Source organism: Episyrphus balteatus, chromosome 3 (assembly GCF_945859705.1).
Source record: "Episyrphus balteatus chromosome 3, idEpiBalt1.1, whole genome shotgun sequence".
In the NCBI taxonomy this organism is placed as follows: domain Eukaryota; kingdom Metazoa; phylum Arthropoda; class Insecta; order Diptera; family Syrphidae; genus Episyrphus; species Episyrphus balteatus.
The window spans coordinates 67,160,747-67,180,330 of NC_079136.1; the positions used below are offsets into that span (position 1 = coordinate 67,160,747).

Genomic DNA, 19,584 nt, shown 5'->3' on the forward strand with positions numbered 1-19,584 from the left:
AACACGTTTATAAGAAAAACACTGATAAAAGAAACATTTTTCAAACCACGGACTTTCTTGCACACACATAAAGTTGGTTGGATTTAAGAAACTTTCAAAAAAATTACGAAACTAAAAAAACATGAGCCCTAAAGAAAAATTCAAAGCAACCTGTGCAAATGTCATTTGAGTTTGACATTATTTGAAGAGAATTTCAGTTCAGTGGTTAATTTGTTATTTGTTGTGATTGTGTTCCTTATATCCCTGCTGTGTTTACCTTTGCTAAAAATGTTGCTCAGCAAAGTACTTTTTAGTGCATCTGAATCCATTCAAAGACATTTTTTTCTATTGAAGAAATGGAGTTGAATACAAGCAGAACAACTTAGCAGTAGATACTTCAGGCCAAAGGAACACAGCTAATATTTCACTTAAAACTAAATTGATACATAATCCTTGAATAAATTAAATCGGGAAAAAATAGAAAAGAAATCTGTGAAAAATATAAAATAGCTACATAATTATGTAGTTATAATTGGATTGAATATTTAGGCGAAGATAAGTTTGTAGTACTACTGGGTCATGGTATAAAAAGAGACGGTATGATCATTAGAACAAACTCTGTATCGAGAACTGTCAAAACTTAAAAATGGCTACTTAAGGTTTTGACAGCTGCCTATTGAAATTGTTGTTGTAATCAAATTTGTCTTGGAAATTATTTGTTGCTTTTGACTTTGCCAAGTATAAAACGTCAAAACCTTATTACCCCATTTTGTAAGATGGCGGCTCTAATGATCATACCTTGTCTTTTTATACCATGCTACTGGGTAGTAGATGTGTATAAGAAACTTGTTTCTTATATCCGTATAAGAAACTTGTTTCTTATATCCGTTCTAAGAATATAAGAAACACTCGGTTATAAGAAACAAATATTGTGCAATTTTTGAGTTTCTTATAAGCGTTATGTACTGTATATTTTTTTTTTCATTATCTGCTACATATTTTCCAAATCTACTTCGTTTTTTTGGGCAGTATGTTTCACTTTTCGGGCTTAGCATTCTCATCCCTGGAATAGAACGACAAGGAAAATTTATATTTCATTTCATTTTGGTTTGTTTTTTTTTTGTTTTTTTTTGTTTTGGATTTTGCGTATGTTTTTATTCTTTGAGTTTAAAAGAGATGGATATGGTAGGAGAGAAATATGGTAGTACTGCTCGTAAGTGAGACAGTAGTTGTTTTTAATAATAATTGTTTTTCTTTTTTACTCTTATGGATGAAAATTTCTAAACAAAAAATAATGAGATAGGTAGATATAATGAATAATATGTTTGGCTCTTACATTTGATGCAAAGAGTTATATTTTAATAAAAGTACTGTTCGATTTATATATTTTTTTTTTCAGTTCTGTTTCTCAGATTTAACATCACACAGTTATTGTTTTGTATTAGGTCTGGTACGCAGATCGAGCTAAATTTTAGCCGAGATAAAATTCCGATACAAGTTATCGATAATTTGTATGGGATACATTTTAGCTCGGCTTAAATTGTATGGGAGCTAAAATTTAGCGCGATCTGCGTACCAGGCTTTATAGGAGTCATTCTATATGAAATCAACAAATGTGTCCCCTAGAATCAAAAACAATCTATTCCACTTTTGGTGTAAAATGAGTTAGAAACGCAGTTTATCTCAATTTTTCAACCTCTTTCTTTGAGTGTGGTTGAGCACTTTCAAAGTCAACTTGTTCCAGAGTTATATTTTATAGAAATATTACAAAACGAATGTATTCCATATTTTTCACATTCTTTGAGAATCAAAACAACACTATTCCTGATATAAAGCAAAATAGAATATTGCTAAGTTTCAAAACAAAACTATTCCTATTCATGACTTTCAAAACACTTCTATTCCAAAATTTATTATTAAATAATTTTTTCCGAACGCGTTGGGTGACAAAGGAAAGCACAGTCAGGTTAAAATCAAAAGTACATGTTTAATTCGATTTAGAAGTTGTTTTTTCAATAAAGCGGGAAAAAGTGCTTAGGAACGTTTTTTTTAAATAACTCAATAAAAGAAAAAGTGGAATAGATTGTTTTTGATTCTAGGGGACACAAATCTGGGGTCGAATTACGGCAGACGTTTGTTTACGTACAGTTGCTATTGTGTCCCTATCTTTTTCTACTTATTAAATAGAGAGAGAAATAGTCCAAACGTTCATGGTATAAAAAAAGAAGGTATGATCATTAGAAAAAACTCAGTATCGAGAACTGTCAAAACTTATGGCTACTTAAGGTTTTGACAGCCCAGCCCATTAAAATTGTTGTTGTAAACAAATTTTTCTTTGAAATTGTTGTTGCTTTTGACTTTGCCAAATGCCAAACGTCAAAACACTATTACCCCATTTTGTAAGATGGCGGCTCTAATGATCATACCTTGTCTTTTTATACCATGCCAAACGTTAACGTATGATCGTAATCGTGTGCCGTAATTCGACCCATAAAATTTACTTCTTAAAAAAATTGTAATAACGCGTTTTGGATATAAGAGGATGGAAATATTATGTATGTATATTAAGGTGGGTGGTTTTTTGTTTTTTTTTTTCGAATTTCAAATGGTAATAGCACGGAAAAGTTGTGAATGGTGAAGACTAAGAAGGGGTTAAAAAATAATAATAAAATCCGTTAATATCTTCAATCCGCGCATCGGCTCTAAAGCTTGAAAAAATATTTAAAAAAATGGTATTTTTACAAAAAAAATTAAACACCCTAACATCTTTTTTTTAATAAAATAGCTTTGGAAAACCTTTATATTAGCTAAATATTAAGTAAAAAAAAATTGTTCAAATTGGGTAATCACTTCCGGTCGCACATGCGTTTTGAAATTTGTCAAAATATGCTATTTCTTGGATTTTTTGATTAAATTAGCACATTTTTTACATCTTTCCTATTTATTTTCATAAAAACATAGTTGCCAATTATATAACGCCAAAATAATCAACTCTATGTGAAAATAAATATGAAAGATGTAAAAAATTTGCTAATTCAATAAAAAAATCCAAGAAATAGCATAAAAAGGGTATAAAAGTGTTTTTTTACTACTTTGGTACGTTTTGGTCTTTGTTTTAAATTTTTTTAATTTTGTTTTTCATTGAATATGAACAGTTCTAAACAAATCCAAGAGCAAACATCTTTTTGACATCAATTTATCTAAATTTCTAGCTTATATATTCAGTTTTGTAAAAGAAAATTCTATAAACACTTATTTTGTTCACCATTTTGGAGCCACCATTTTAAAAAAATAAAAGTTGGTAGATTAACCCTCTGTCGGCACATGGGTGCGAATTTGGCAGGACAAAAATAAAAAAATTACGATTTTTCAAAAAAGTGGTTACAAAAAAGTCTCTTTATACCTAATGGTAAAAATATTTTTTTTTCGGAATTGTGAATACAATATTCGAATTCCTCCGAATATTCTACATCAATTTCATACTTGATTCTCTATAAAATATAGTGACCGAAAAAAGTTCTAGCGACATGAAAAAGTATAAACGAAATTCGCACCCGTGTGCCTATCACGTCACAAAAAAGGGGAGTGCCTACAGAGGGTTAATATGCTTCAGTGTCCCAAATTTCATGACTTTTCGTCAAAAAAATTGCCGTGTAAATGATTTTTGAGGCCATAAAGCACCACTGGGCGACGAGGAGAATGATACATAGTCAAATCCCTCTTGACCAACATTTAAAAAAATTCGTAAAAAAAATTCGTAAAAATAGGAATTTAGCCATATTTTGACAAATTTCAAAACGCATGTGCGACCGGAAATCCTTACCCAATTTGAACAATTTTTTTTTGTCCAAAGCTATTTTTTTACCGACTTCCAAAAAGGAGGAGGTATTCAATTCGTCTGTATTTTTTTTTTTTTTTTTTTTTTTATGTTTGTTACCGCATAACTTTGGACTGAGTGAACCAATTTTGATAATTCTTTTTGTATTGTAAAGCTGGTGGCTGCAGTGTGGTCCCATTTCGTTCACTTTTAGCCATAGGAACTATTTTAAAAACCATAAAACCCAGTTTTGATCCATGGAAGTCGGATTTGTTTTTTTGCTAAAAATGATTATATTAAAAAAAAGATGTTAGAGTGTTTAAATTTTTTTGTTAAAATACCATTTTTTTAATATTTTTTCAAGCTTTAGAGCCGATGCGCGGATTGAAGATATTAACGGATTTTGATTATTTTTTAACCCCTTCTTAGTCTTCACCATTCACAACTTTTCCGCGCTATTACGATTTAAATTTCTACATTAGGTGTGTTTTTTTATTACCACCGGTCTTAACTGGACAAAAAAAAACGCAGTCGGGGCTAAGCAATTTACATGTTAAATGCAACAACACTTTAGCCCCTTGGGCTAAGTTGTTTAGCCCGGAGAATTCTCTGGGCTTAATTTAAATTCTGTAGGTACATACGTGAGTTTGGTTGTAATAAGAAAGGTATTCTGACTGTAAGTTCAACATACGTGTATTTTGCTTGTTTAAGCCTGGTACGCTGCTCGCGCTAAATTTTAGCTCCCATAAAAATTATCGAAAATTTTTAGCCGAGATAAAATGGATCCCATACAAGTTATCGGTAACTTGTATGGGAATTTTATCTCAGCTAAAATTTAGCGCGAGCAGCGTACCAGGCTTAAAGCCTGGTACGCTGATCGAGATAAATTTTAGCTCCCATACAAATTATCGAAAAATTTTAGCCGAGTTAAAATGGATCCCATACAAATTATCGATAACTTGTATGGGAGTTTTATCTCGGCAAAAATCTACTGCGAATTTTTTTAATCTACTGCATTTTTTTTGTATGGATCTACTGCGCATATTTTTTTTTTTTTGAAATGGCAACACACAACAGTTATTAATACTTTTTTGTTAAAAAAATACCCATTTTTTACCAAATGAAGAGACTTAAAAATAAAAAATTGCACGTCTTGAATTTTCTCTTATAACACAAGGCTATAAAACAGGTACCTAAAAGATAAAAAAACACAGACAAAAAAGGGCGTTTTAACAACTTTTGTATTTAATTTATAGCGATACAAAAAAAGTTGTACAGCAGAGATGTAGAGAATATTAAGGTGAAAATTTTTTTTTTTTTCTTTTTTTTTACTTTTTTGGCTTGTTACTTTTTTAATATTCAGTATATCGAAAAAGTGTTTTTAACATTAAAGACGCGAAATTTAATTAGATATCTGCGTTTTCTGTATAACAAACTTTTACCTAGGATGAACAGAAGTCGAGATATTAAAAACTAAAATCCAAGATGGCGGCCAAAAGGTGAATTTCACGAGCGCAAAAAATCAGTGTTATGATAATTCTTTATCGAATGAGTAAAACAAATTTGGGGGTGGTACAAACTGCTGGGTCACCCACATATGAACATCATAAATGCACTGGATTAATATGTGCATTTTATTTACTCCTAAAAAATATTTTTCCAGGTTTATATCATCAATAAACACATTAAAAAAAAAACATAAAAATACCGCACCAAAAAATTAAAAAAAAAATAATCGCCCGAGCAGGGACTTGAACCCTGGACCGTTGGATTAAAAGTCCAACGCTCTACCGACTGAGCTACCCGGGCAGTTATTTGCTTAATGCAAAATGAGCTATAAGAACAAGTCCAATCCTACGATGAGCACAAATGAAAAAGTAATATTTTAAATAATAAATTATTTTTCTTGTTATGATTGCTGTTAGATTGGCTAATATTTCATTTATTAAATTATGTTGCGAATTCCACACCATATCGCACTCTACCAAAATCGATTTTTATGAGAAATTATCTGCAAGTTTGTTAAGCTACTTTAACTCTTGATTTTTTTTTTTAATGCGATATACCTACAAATGAAAATTGGCAAAAAGTTTGCTTTTGGGATAAGATGGAAGGGTGTTTTTTCACAGAAAAGAGGGAGGGGGTCAACAATATAGGTAGTGAAAAAAAATGTTGGTGGAATTTAATCACATGACACATATTTTGAAGTTATTTTTTTGATGCTGAATCTAATGACATAAAAATAATAGTCAATACGATTGCTTTAAGAAAAGTTATTGCCGATTAAAATCAACCCAAACCCATGTGAAAAACATGATAGGTACCTACACTGATGAAATTCGGGATGAAGGCTTAAGATAAAGCAGGGGCAAAGGTGGAAGGATAAATAATTTTGGTGAAAGGATGTTTTTTTATGATGGGTTAAGTTGTGTGTGAGAAAAGGCATCATAACAGCTGACATACATACATTTTGTTAATTTTTTAAATTTGGTGAAAAAATTTCTTGAGTGAAAGGTTTTTTTTTTTAATTACATTTTTTTTTCTATTACATTCCACAAAAACTAGATCAAAAATAGTAACCCAATTAAAATTGGTAGAAATATTTCATTTATAAATCAAGGATCTAAGCAGTCTAATATATTTAAAATGAGATGGTGTTTTTTTTTTTTGGAAAGACCTAAGTCCAATAAAATCAAAGGTACCTATAAAAGGTACACTTAAGGCTTAACTACATTGGCTCAAAAAGTGAAAAAGTACAAAAGTGAAAATTTTCAAACGCATTTTTGTATAGTTTTTCGGCCTGAAAAATTAAAACAAATAATGCAGAAAGCTTATTTTTTGGTCTAATAAACAATTTGTATACTCTTTTTCACAAAACAATTGCGCTAGCCAGAAAAAAAATATTTTCACTTTTGTACTTTTTCAAAAAGTGGTGTATGTAGTTAAGCCTTTACATTATTTGTTAAAAATGTTGTCATTGCCATGGGAATTACGAATAAAAAAGTCTATACATTTTTACTTGCGATATAGGTACTATATATCAAGTTATGCATTCGTACAAAAAAAAAAAGTTGAGATAACATTTTTCCATGACATTACGATGGTAGAGAATGCCAAAAAAGTGGGTCCCGGAAGTCCGTCTGTCTGTCTGTCTGTCTGTCTGTCTGTCTGTATAAGGACCTACAGCCTAAACGGATGGACCGATTAATGTCAAACTTGGTATGTAGCGTTATTTGGCGACTCTCCAGAGGGGTTTTTGGAATTAATTTTTTTGGACCAAAATTAACGGTACTTGTCATATACCGATTTTAGTAAAATTGAAATATCTCGAAAACGGCTCCAACGATTTTGTTTAAAAAATTCAAACGTTAGTTTTAAGTTAAGGTCTACCTTTTAATGAAAAATTTTTTTTTGGAAAATCATTATTAACGGTACCTGCCATAGAACCGTTTTTTTCAAATCGGATTATCTCCGAAACCGCTTATTCGATTTCAACGAAACTTTTTGTGAAAAAGCATTTATATAATTTAAATATAATTTTGAAAAAAATAATTTTTGGATTTTTAAAAAAATTTTGAAAATTTTTTTTTGAAAAATCAAATTTTCGAAAACGGGACATTGAATTTTTTTGAAATTTTGTTTTTAGATGTTGATTAAAGATTTCTACAAAATGGCATACCAATTTTATTTTAGAACTTTTTTTCTAAAAAATTATTTATAAAAAATTAGTTTTTTAAAAAACGGCTCTAACGATTTTGAAATTTTTTTTTCTAAAAATGCATGTTAATATATCAATCAAAACTGCATACTTGTTTTGGAGGGCAATTTGATTTCAGATTTTATTTAATTTTTTTAAAAAACGAATTTTATTTTTTTTCCAAATTTCTATATAAAAAGTCTTAACAATTTAAGCAACTTTAACTCTAAGAGCAAGTTCGTGCGACCCAGTCGTGCATTTTATTTTCATATGGAAGGGTGCTGAAAATATGTGGGTTTATTGGAAAAGCTAACTCTAATAGTACATAGTATGGCATCCTATTGAAATTAAGCAATTATGTTACTTTTGTGATTGGAAACAAGAACAAGGGTGTTTTTTCAGAGTGAAAACAAAATTGATGGGCCACCCTAATGAAATTTGGTAAAAACGTTGTATTTGGGATAAAAAGCAGGAAAAAAGAGTTTACATAAATTTTTTTTTTCGAAGATACAGTAAATTAGACAGAAATTGGTCCCAAAAAGCCTAAACTTAATGTTATATAGCCATTAAGGGCCAATTTATTGAGCCTCAATTAAATTTTGAAATTTGTCGTTTTAGTTAAAAGCTTTGTTAATCTATTGACGTCTTTAAGTTTCCATCATTAAAAATTCATTTAATTCACTCTGCTTTAGTTGAAGTCTTTACTTTTAGGGCCAATTTATTGAGCCTCCATTAAATTTTTAAATTTGTCGTTTTAGTTAAAAGCTTTGTTAATCTATTGACGTCTTTAAGTTCCCATCCTTAAAAATTCATTTAATTCACTCTGCTTTAGTTGAAGTCTTTACTTTTAATGGAAACTTTAAATTTAAAACTCCATTAAAAATATCCCAGGGATTTTTTATTTTTTGAAAAATTAAACTGTCAAAAGCTACATTTTTGTCAATAAAATATACATATTTAAATTTAAAGATTTGAAGGATAAAAATATAAAAATACAAAAATGATGACCCGTAAGTATTTTGCAGCTAAAACGCCAGGCAAAAACTCACAGACGGATGGTGTTACGATATACCAGTGGAAACCAAGGGCTGAAAATATTGCAATTTTTGAGATGATTAGGATTACGCAGCATATCAACCCTGATTTATTTCACTAGTCGTGTAGATATTCTCTCTGCTCTTCTGCGCTCTGCGAAGTGGATAAGAAATGCATTAATTTCTTCAAATTTTGTGTCTATTAAAAATCTCAAATAAAGTGTTGTCCATTTAACCCTAAAATATTTCTGGCAAGCCTATAAATATATTCTTGTCTGGCGAGAGAGATATGCCAGAAGTGACCAAAACCTGAAGCAATTCATCCCTATAACGTACATGTCGTTTGAACTAAAACAACACAAAAACGACGTGTTCTGTAAGCCAAAATTACCAATTACCAAACGTTGGTATTATGAAATTGATTGAACACATTTTCACCATCCCATTTTTCCATATTCATGCATGACACTGTAACTTTGTTTAATAAAATAATAAATGAAATGATATTTGCCGCTAATGGAGAGTGAATAAATAGAAATCTTGTTTAAAACCTCCATTTGCTCTAAAAATCCCTCTTAAAAGTTGGATTTTGGTGTTTTAACTAAAAGACTTTTAAATTTAATGCTCAATTAGTTAATGATGCCAAACTTCAAAAATATTCTTAAAAGAGTTTGAATTAAACGAATTTGGTTTTTAATGTAGATAGATTAACATCAGAGAACATGTAAAAATACCTAGAATTCAATGTTAAACAAACTGCAAGCTTTCTTCATTTACAGATTAGCACCTTTACTTCTGTTTGTAGATTCTTTATCTTTATTGAATTACAAAACATTCATTTGTGGTCATGTTAATTGCTATAAAAGGTATTATGACCATTTTTCCGCTTGTAAAGCAATCATCGTTATAAAAATAACAATCATGGCCTCAAAAAGCATCACCACAATTATTACACGTTTGCGTTTGTCAGATTAATAAAGAGATCACTATAATCGGTATCAGAGTAAACTTATAAATTAAATCAATATTTACACAAAAAAAATATATAAATTAAAGATAGGCGCGGATATCATACATTTATATTGGCTTAAAGCCGATGCAAGTTGGTGATGAAGGTATAGTTAAGACGAATTGATATCAACCTTATCGATATATTGATTTCGATTAATGATTAATAAGATTTCTTCTTCAAGTACCTTCTTGGATTTCAGTTGCAGTAATATAAAAATGCGGTAAGCATGAAATACGTTCAGATTGCTTGTTAAGCTACATTAAGTAACAATGAAGGGATATTTCGTTTTAATATTGTGTGCTTTAGTTTTGAATGTGGAATCCTATAAAACCGAAAATGAGCTAGACTATGATTGTCCAGAAATTTGTCCGAAAATTATCGAGCCTCTTTGTGCATTCGATGGCAATAATAAGTTCAAGTATTTCCACAATGAATGCTTGATGAGATTCAATAAATGTCGCAATGGAAGTTGTAAGTATATTTTTGACAATAGTTGTAAATAATTCAATTGTTTTATAATCTTCCTCATTTGAAGCATGGACACCAACTCACATGACACTGTGCTTGCACCAGATTGATCCGCTTGTTCTGCAAGATTGCTTGAGACCATGTCCATTTATTTATGATCCAATTTGTGCTTCAAATGGAGAATATACCGAAGTTTTTGGAAACAATTGCATTTATGATATGGAAAATTGTTTTACAAATAATAGTGAGTTCGTGGAAAAGTTTTTTTTAAACATTTAGCTAAACAAATTATTTCAACAATTTCAGAATGGAAACAAATTAAAACAAATGATTGCGGTCTCGAAGAGGATTAATGCGAATTTGTTTGCTTGAATTAAAAATGTTTCTCAGGCACTTTTGGTATACGGTAGGTTCCTACTCGATATAATTAACAGATTGTGGTTGAAATAAAAATTTGATATTTTAAGCTAAAATTATTTTTGATTGAAAATAATGTGATCATATTGAATAATTTTTATAATACTAGTTTTGAAAAAAAATTACACTTTTTTGGCCCAACTCAGTCGGTAGAATTGGAATCAGCATTTTCTTCGCTTATCGTTATCGTATAAAATGTGCAACCAACACTAGCTTACTTGCCCGAAAAGTTATAAACTGTAAGTTAGGGATGGAATGGTCCATGAGCAGGGCTGCCACCTTACTCCTTTAGCAGTAGATCTTATGCGTTTTAGCCCAAATGAAAATCTACTGCGCAGCAAAACGAATCTGCTCCCCTTTTAAAAATTTTAATAGTACCTATTGTTGTCCATTTCAAAATTTTAAATACTGAGCCACGTTAACTCACTCTAAATGTATTCACTGAAAAATTCAAATGCAGCCCTATCGTGAGTTTTACGTGAACAAAATTCCAAACGAAAAATTGAATTTCACTTGTTACTTCTGAGTTGAGGGCGAAAAGTTGTTCATGTTCGGGAAACTAGCCGTATTTTTAATTCTTTTTCAGGTAATTCGTGAAGTTACCGACACTTTCGGTTTGAAGGTAACAGTTTTCAGCCTAGCAATGGCTAGAATATTTTTTTTTCTAAATAACGGGATTAGATTTCAATCTTAGTTAGGTATAAACTGAAAATCATCATGAGGTAGTCTCAATTGGCCATAAAGCACAGCTCTATGTTACTTCATATCCCTGCAACCCAATGACTCCAACATTATACAAACTTCTCATTTATGGTTCAACGGTTATGGAAAAGGCTATTTTGCCGATTAGCTTGTTATCTATAAAACCTATCTGAGGAGACTGCTGAGGCAAGAAATATACATTTTCAAGCATACAGATATAGTTTTGTCCATAAATTTTCAAGACAGCAGTGAAAGCAATCATGACCAGCGTTACCACTTGCAGAAAAAAAGTCGAAGTAGATTTGAAGAAAAAATGGAAGTAGATTGAGAAAAATCGAAGTAGATTTCAAAATATCATTTTTTAATAAAAATCCATCTTAAAAAAAAATTATTTTCTTAAATTTATTTAGGTTAAATAATTTAATTAGTAAAAACAACTAAAACCAAAAATTTGAATTCCTTCAAACTCTATATTTTCGGTATAAATATTATTTCAATACATTATTTTATAACAATTTTTAGTCAAATATTTGGTTTTCTGCAAAAAGAAGTAGAATTGGCTTATATTTTGATAATTTGAAGTAGATTGTAACAGAGATTTTAAAATGAAGTAGAATTCGTTATTTTCGTGATGGTGCGAAGTAGGAAGTAGATTTAATTTTTTTTTGAAAAAAAGAAGTAGATCTACTTCAATTGAAGTAAATTGGTACCACTGATCATGACGTCCTTAATAGACTTTTACTAACTAAAATTTTTGGTTAGTACAAAATGTATTAAAATTTAATATAGTTTAATTAAAAAATAATACAGTTTATATTAGAATTTAATACCAAATGTATTAAATTTTAAGTGTTTCATATTAAAATTTAATCTTTTTATATTAACTAGCCGACCCCGCCCTCGAAATTCGAGCGCCAATTTCTTTATTTTTTTTTTATTTGCAACAACTTAAAACAAAATTATACCAAAATAGGTTCATTATTTTGTATAGTATTTGTTGTTGCGATTAACTACACTTTTTGAAGACAAAATACACAGGTATATATAATATACCTACTTTTTGATATTTTTTAAACCTGATTTAGATATTGTTGAACTACGTTTTAACTGCACTCAACTACGTAAAAACAGTATCGAAAAAGAAAATGCAAAGTGTAATCGCTTTAATGCATTGTGTTTGCACCTTGCATTTTGCGATTCAATTCAACCTGTTTCATGTTCCATTCATTCAAATTCCATCATTCAATCATTCAACTTCCACCAACTTCACTCAAATTTGTCATTCACATCATTGTATATATATTTCCATAGTACTATCATGAAGTAAAACGATCTTAGGAACTCTAGTGGTGACTTCAAAAATCAGAATTTGTATGAAAAAAACACACTGAGCGCCACCTCAAAAAAGTGGCGACATGAACTAATACTAAATTCGACTTCATGATAGTACTATAGAAATATATATACAATGATTCACATCATTGTATACTTTGTAGGTTCTCGTCTTAGCTTAGCTTGTAGAAGTTTAAATTTCCGGAAGGGAGAGGGCGTTATTTATCGCACTTCCAGTTTGGAATGATATTTGGTAAGGTTTCCATTAAAATTTTAATGAATGCGTTCAGATACTTATTAATGATTAAAGATAGGTTCACATTTATTAAAGGTGCGTTCACAACAACGTCGCACAACAACGTTTTTTTCATGTTAAAGCCATAACTACAATGACCTAAAAAGTGAAAAAGTGGGAAATTTACAAAAGTTAAAAAAATTTCTTTCTTTCAAGCTCCATTTGTTTTTGAAAAAAACTACAAAAATTGTTTTTCAAACCAAAAAATAAGCTTTCTGCTGGAAGGTATAAGGAAGAAAAGAGACGTTTTTGTTAGTTTTCCCTGAACCTCATAAGAAAAACGCTTTGCCATACGGCGATAAAATATTAGTGACTTTTATTCAAAAATGTAAACGTCTAAAAGTGAAAACTTGGTAAAATGATAAAGGAACTGTCAAAGTCAGCTTTTACATGAAGCCTCAAGAGGCTTGACTCTTTTTTCGAATTTTCTTTTGATACACAGCCACACAAAAAAAAAATAAAAGTTCTGACCTGGGATTGCGACTAAGTTTTTCATATAGTTTTTGAGTTTTTGGGTCGCTGAAACCGAATCTGGAGTCCGTTTTGCCCCATCACGTCAGGTTTTCGAGATAATCTCAAAAAATGTCACGAAAACAAAAAAAAATTTTCTCTGATCTGGAAGTACGAATATGTTAATCATATAGTTTTTGGACCGTTGAATCCAGATTCGAAGTCAATTTTGCCCTATCACGTCAGGTTTCTGACATATCCTCAAAAAATGTCAAAACCAAAAAAAAATAAATTTCTTATCTGGGGTTGCGTCTAGGTTTTTCATATAGTTTTTGGGTTGCTTAACCCGAATTCGAACTCTATTTTTCCGTATCACGTCAGGTTTTTGAGATATCCTCGAAAAATGTCAGATTTTTTGAGTTTAGACATTTTTTGAGGATATTTCAAAAACCTGACGTGGTACGCCAAAATAGACTTCGGATTCGGTTTCAGCGACCCAAAAACTATATGAAAAATTTATACGCAACCCCAGGTAAAAACTTTTGTTTTTTTGGTTTTGACATTTTTTTGAGGATATCCCAGAAATCTGACGTGATAGGGCGAAATTGACTTCGAATCTGGATTCAGTGATCCAAAAACTATATGATTAACATATTCGCACATCCAGATCAGAGAAACAAATTTTTTGTTTTCGTGACATTTTATGAGGTTATCTCGAAAACCTGACGTGATGGAGCAAAACTGAATTCGGATTCGGTTTCAGCGACCCAAAAACTATATGAAAAACCTGGTCGCAATCCCAGGTCAGAACTTTTATATTTTTTTGTGTGGCTGCCCTACTAACAATTTTGCTTCTATAATGCTTTAAAGAAGCAACAATTGCATCTGTAAAGCTTTATAGAACCAAAATTGTTTGTCGGGTGTGTAATCATTCTGTGAGGCGCGTACTATTACACGATGCCTCTAGTCAAGGACTCAAATTTGACATTTATCTTTTGAATTAAAATTTGTTGTTGTTGTATCGCACCAAGAAGCAAAAAGAAATGTGAGGGAATGTTGAAAAAAGAAAAAGTGGAAAAAGAAACGTCAAAAAAGAGTCTCGTACTCACGACCCACGACTCTCCGGTCGGATAATTTTTTCATTCATCTTTTTTCTCTTTTGCACTCATTATGTTTAAAAAGAGTCGCGCCTCTTGAGGCTTCATGTAATTGCTGACAAATTCTTATGTTCTTTCAAGAGAGAAAAGGAGAAAAGGTATCAAAAGTGTTTACAAAAGATTGGACCTTAGTAATAGACTTGATTTTAATAGAATTCGATTTTAACAAAAAAATTCATGGTAATAAAACAAACATCTTACTTTCTAAACTTAGATAACTAAAACAATGAAAGTTAACCATAGTTTACGTGCGATCTTAAAACAACGCACCAATGTGAACCCACCTTAATGTTTTTTGATTTTCGCTGAATGCTTTCATTCATTCATTCAGTCATGAATGACATTTCATTCCAGTCGATTGGAAATTTTCCAATAGAATTCCAGTTGTTTTTGTTTTGTTTTGTTTTTGTTTTTTTTTTATTTTGTATCGAATTTTAATTTGTTTAATTTCGTTATTTCGGTTAATAAAAAGTAAAAAAAAATGCGATTCTGCACATCTACGCGTCATTCTCTTTCGTTTCGTGTATAATTTATGCCCCTTCGGTTTTTGGGGGCCCGGTAATTTGTACCACAAAAACCATGCTCGCCGTTTAATTATATGATTTCTAATAAGAATTCTATTCCAAAATTCATTATTGAAAATATATATTAATCATAAATACTATAATAATGGTGATATTAAATTAGGTTATTTTCTAATCATTTTTGTATTACAAGTAGTAAACTTAATACTTAAATATTTAAATTTAATACAAAAAAGATTAAAAATAATTTTAATATCTTGGAAGTATTAAAATGTAATATTTTTTGTATTAAAAATTGATTTAATACAAGAGCTGTATTAAAAAAAAATACTCCAGAATTTTTAACCGTGTAGATTACAGGCCTTCGCTCATTGCCAAAAGAATCACTCCCTTTTCCCAAGGTAATTATATAAAGTTAGTTAATATTTCTATTAAAGCTGAGATTGTAGCGCATATAGGTACTATTTTAATAAAATTACTTACCTGCTCGTACAAGGTTAAATTTTTACAATAAAAGTCTTATGACTTTTTTGATGAAACGAATCATAGGTAAGTGAATAATAAATATATGTTCAACTTAAACGCATGCGATCCAATTGTTCGTCTTCATAAACTGTTTTAATGATCACGTTATTCTTTTTAAGCTTCGAACTTCGATTCAGTCCTAACAATTCCAACAATAGAGGCACATGTGGTCAAAAATTAAAGTAGAATCGAAGACAAAAGAAAACCGAAAACCAAAGAGAGGTCTTGTACAGGCAGCGATAGGCGTTTAAAGATACATATGATCTTAGCACATCAGTTTGCGAAGCAACATTTTCAGAGGATGTCAATGGGACATGACACATGAGAGAATGGCTGGCCTTTTATTTCTGGCGTTAAAAAAAAAGAACTTTAATCAGTATAGATCTCAATCTCATTGAAGTCCTTCGAGTATTTCATAAAATGAGCAATCGAAAAATTTAATTATTTTAAGAATTCTATATGTATTAATAATATTTTATCACAAATCGCATAAAATTATTTTTGTTTTTTATAAATAGATTTGAGAGCAACAAATTGCTAGGACTTGGCGGCACTTAACCAGAACTATAACAAACAGCGCCAATGCCAAAGTAGCAAATTATTGCTTTCAATTAGGTACTGAAGTAGAGTAAAAATCAAAAAGAAAAATCTATACTTTTAGTTTTGCCTTCAATTTGATTGGGATAATTTACAAATATTTTTTATTTTTTGAGCAGGGTAATTTATATGCCTGAGTTAAGACTTAAGAGACAAATACTATGTACGTATAAAATTTTTTTGTTCATAATCTTCCTCCTCCGTTTTTAATCAACAGGCTTCCTAGAACATCTTCCTGGGGCATGCCAGCGGAAAGCTGATAAAAAGTAAAAGTTTTTCGATAACTACATAACAAACAAAGAATTCATTCATTTCATATTATGTACTTACTTTGCCCCGTTGAACAAATATATCTACTCATTTCGCAGCCATTTGCAAAAGTACGTCTTACACCATTGTAAATGCCACAAATCGGATCATAGACTGCTGGACACACCAAGGATCTACACAAACTCTGACACTTACTCTTAGTAATTATCTTTGCTTCTGAAAAATCAATCATAAAAATCATGTATTTTGGTATGCCTTCGCTGTAACCCTGATTGAATGTGTCACCTGGTCTATTTTGATTCACACGATTACAATTTTCACTTAGCATCAAACACTCATTCAGAAATACCTCACAGAATACCCCAGTAGTTGTTGTCCAAACTGGTTTTTCTTCCAAAGAACAGAAATATTTTATATTACATAGTTTAGGAGTTCGAGCTTGGGATTTGTAAATCGTTCCCAGCAAAATGAGAAGACAAATTAATGGAAACTTCATTGTAGAAATGAAATATCGTCTGTACACTGTACTGCGACTGCGATGCGTTTAATTATTTCGACAACTTAAATAACTCTTTTTTAAAATTAAGATAAGAATTAAGGGAAAACGTGTTTGTTCTGTTTCATTTTTGTTTTCATTTATAATCTGAATTGTTATATTGTGTAGTTATAACCTACTTGGTTTGGATAAACAAAATGAGTTATTAACCTAGTCTAAATGCATCGAGGACAAGTTTGCCGAAACAATATTGGAAAGTCGATCAATAACTCAAAAGGTCATTATTTAGGGTAATTTACTGATTTACAAACACCGTCTTTCCTCTGTTAAGACTTTCTGATACTTTTTGGGCGCTGCAGCGGACAGACGTAAGATCAGTCGAATTGCTTCTGATTCAAGCTGTTGCACACCCAAAATCAAACTCTAAGGTAAAAGCAATATGCAAGCAAATGGTCTATTCGGCGTGTTATTCTTGGTGCTGCACATCTAAAGAAGTTAAAGCTGACAAAAAAAAAACCTGAATGACATGGGTAAGGAGCTTCCTCTTAAATTTGCGGAACATCATATGACTTGAACTTCCGCATAAAGGAACGATTTCCAACACGCTATCATAGCCGAGAGGGTGGAGTAATGGTCTGGGGTGCGATCATATATCTATGTAACACTGGAACTTAATGTTCAAGGCACAAAAATGACTGAAATAAACCACAAGTTAGTATTGGAATCAGCTTTTCTTAAGCTAAAGTACTTTTTTGGACCTTTACAATGGATCTTGCAACAGGAAAATGCTGCTATACTGCTCGTATTGTAAAATCTTATATTGAAGTGATGGAGTTGCCGCTGTATTCACCTAACGTCGCTTATAAAATATTTGTATAACTCAGTTCCAGGTCGGATTCTTGAATAAATTTTAAAAACGGTGTTCATGGGTAGGGTACTGCCAATTCACTTATTTGTAACAGAATTGTTTATATCTAATAATTACACTGTGATAGTTTTTAGAACTTTTTTTTTGCAACAGAGCGGAGACACATCGATTCTAGTTAATTCGAGTGTGCTGAATTCAGTGGTGGCAACCGTTTTAAAAATTTGGCTCAGGTTTTCGAGATATTTCGAAAATAAAATCTTAGGTCGGGACTATTAAAATACTGATAATTTCGAATAATTAAGTTTTTTTAAGCAGTTTTTAGTTTAGAGAAAATTTATTCCAGTATATAGCTATATGTTTAACACTATTCCAACCTAGATTGTTATGTTTCGGTCGCTTACAAAGCATTTTTTAAACAAAAACTTCACTTTTTCATGTTTTTTTTTATTTTTTTGACTTTCAAAGCCTTTAATATGGATGCAATTTGAGTTTAACATTGATTCGGGATATTATATATTATTAACATAGCATATAATTCCAAAAATGAATAAAATACTGCAAACCTCAAAAAGTTCACTAGTGAAAATCAGCCTATTAAGCTATGGAAATGTATTAAATAACACTGGTAAGCAAAATTAAACTTTTTTTTTTTTGCCACAAGAACCAAAATATACTTTTCTGAAAATGAAAGGGGTGCTGAAATCCAATTCGAAGCCATAAATATTTATTTGGCTGCCTTTTTTTAAATATTACAGTTATAAAAGGCAAAAAACGTTATTTTGACTGCTTTTATCCCGGCATGATGTAAGTATATAAGAACGTTTTTTTTTTTTTCCAAAAACTGTTTAGTTTATTTATTATCTGAGCTTAAGCTACAAATCCAAAAACTATCTTAACTTAATCTTAAGTTCAAGTTTTGATACATTTCCGTAGGTTAGTAGGCTGATTTTCACTACAGAACTTTTTGATATTTGCAGTATATTATTGGAACTATATGCTACGCGAATAATACAAAATATACCGAATCAATGTTCAACTCAAATTGCATCCATATTAAAGGCTTTGAAAGTCAAAAAAATAAAAAAAAACATGAAAAAGTGAAGTTTTTGTTTAAAAAATGCTTTGTAAGCGACCGAAACATAACAATCTAGGTTGGAATAGTGTTAAACATATAGCTATATACAGGAATAGCTTTTCTCTAAACTAAAAACTGCTTAAAAAAAACATAATTATTCGAAATTATCAGTATTTTAATAGTCCCGACCTAAGATTTTATTTTCGAAATATCTCGAAAACCTGAGCCAAATTTTTAAAACGGTTGCCACCACTGAATTCAGCACACTCGAATTAACTAGAATTGATGTGTCTCCGCTCTGTTGCAATATCGAACTATCACAGTGTTATCAAAAAAAAAAAACAATCATTGAAATCAAAATTTTGAACTTTTCCACAAATTTTTGTTGTTGCCTTTATTCATATTCATGGGGTAAGGTACCTATTCAATTTGTTTGCTTTTTTTTATTTTTAACTGAATGAATGTTTTGTCCATTTTGAGTCGGTTGGAGCAAAATTTTGAGTATTATGAACGTTTTATACCAAAAATTTAAAGCGTTTTTCCCACAGCTCAAAATTAGTGGAAAGTTTATTTTTCAAATTTGTTCATTTTACAATAACAAATGAGGCAACTTCCCCTTTCGAAGTACCTACGTACAATTGGCTTTACTAAATAGATTTTAACTTTGTCGTTACAAAAAATTCACGAAAACATGCCTTGGTATGAATTATCCAAAGGAAAAATTGAAATATTTCTAAAAAGCTTAATCAACGGTACCTACTTACCTACTTTTTTTTATGTGTACAATAATAATAATTACTGTATTTACAATTTCTCAAGGCATTCAAATATTAGTTTGACGTACCGTGATTCTAATTCTTGCATTTCAT

The 19,584-nt window shown here is 30.6% G+C and overlaps 2 protein-coding genes and 1 non-coding gene across 4 annotated transcripts; 1 reads left to right on the forward strand and 2 right to left on the reverse strand.

The window, feature by feature from the left end:
* Positions 1 to 5,532: 5,532 nt before the first annotated feature.
* Positions 5,533 to 5,605, reverse strand: Trnak-uuu (transfer RNA lysine (anticodon UUU)). The gene has a single exon. It is a non-coding gene; the product is annotated as a tRNA-Lys (tRNA).
* A 4,164-nt stretch (positions 5,606 to 9,769) lies between these two features.
* On the forward strand, positions 9,770 to 10,478 carry LOC129914843 (U-Kazal-Dg21.2-like). Its single transcript, XM_055994268.1, has 3 exons — positions 9,770 to 10,010; positions 10,075 to 10,251; positions 10,314 to 10,478. The coding sequence occupies exons 1-3, from the start codon at positions 9,809 to 9,811 to the stop codon at positions 10,358 to 10,360; spliced, it is 426 nt and encodes a 141-aa protein (XP_055850243.1). The 5' UTR covers positions 9,770 to 9,808; the 3' UTR covers positions 10,361 to 10,478.
* Positions 10,479 to 16,179: 5,701 nt separating this feature from the next.
* Positions 16,180 to 16,775, reverse strand: LOC129914839 (U-Kazal-Dg21.2-like). 2 transcript variants are annotated; one of them, XM_055994264.1, is made up of 3 exons: positions 16,562 to 16,775; positions 16,337 to 16,492; positions 16,180 to 16,262 (listed from the first exon to the last, which is right to left on the reverse strand). In XM_055994264.1, exons 1-3 carry the CDS (start codon positions 16,770 to 16,772, stop codon positions 16,213 to 16,215), a joined length of 417 nt encoding a protein of 138 aa, XP_055850239.1. In that variant the 5' UTR covers positions 16,773 to 16,775; the 3' UTR covers positions 16,180 to 16,212. The 2 variants fall into 2 exon arrangements, with proteins under 2 accessions (XP_055850239.1, XP_055850238.1); XM_055994263.1 differs by having other exon boundaries at positions 16,337 to 16,775.
* Between the last annotated feature and the right edge of the window lie 2,809 nt (positions 16,776 to 19,584).

Excerpts from the sequence above, each read along its gene's own strand:
- LOC129914843 (XM_055994268.1), top strand. The coding sequence starts at position 9,809 with ATGAAGGGATATTTCGTTTTAATATTGTGTGCTTTAGTTTTGAATGTG. Across the intron at positions 10,011-10,074 it reads TAAATGTCGCAATGGAAGTT|CATGGACACCAACTCACATG; the intron begins GTAAGTATATTT and ends CCTCATTTGAAG. Across the intron at positions 10,252-10,313 it reads AAATTGTTTTACAAATAATA|AATGGAAACAAATTAAAACA; the intron begins GTGAGTTCGTGG and ends CAACAATTTCAG.
- LOC129914839 (XM_055994263.1), bottom strand. The coding sequence starts at position 16,772 with ATGAAGTTTCCATTAATTTGTCTTCTCATTTTGCTGGGAACGATTTAC. Across the intron at positions 16,263-16,336 it reads TATTTGTTCAACGGGGCAAA|CTTTCCGCTGGCATGCCCCA; the intron begins GTAAGTACATAA and ends ACTTTTTATCAG.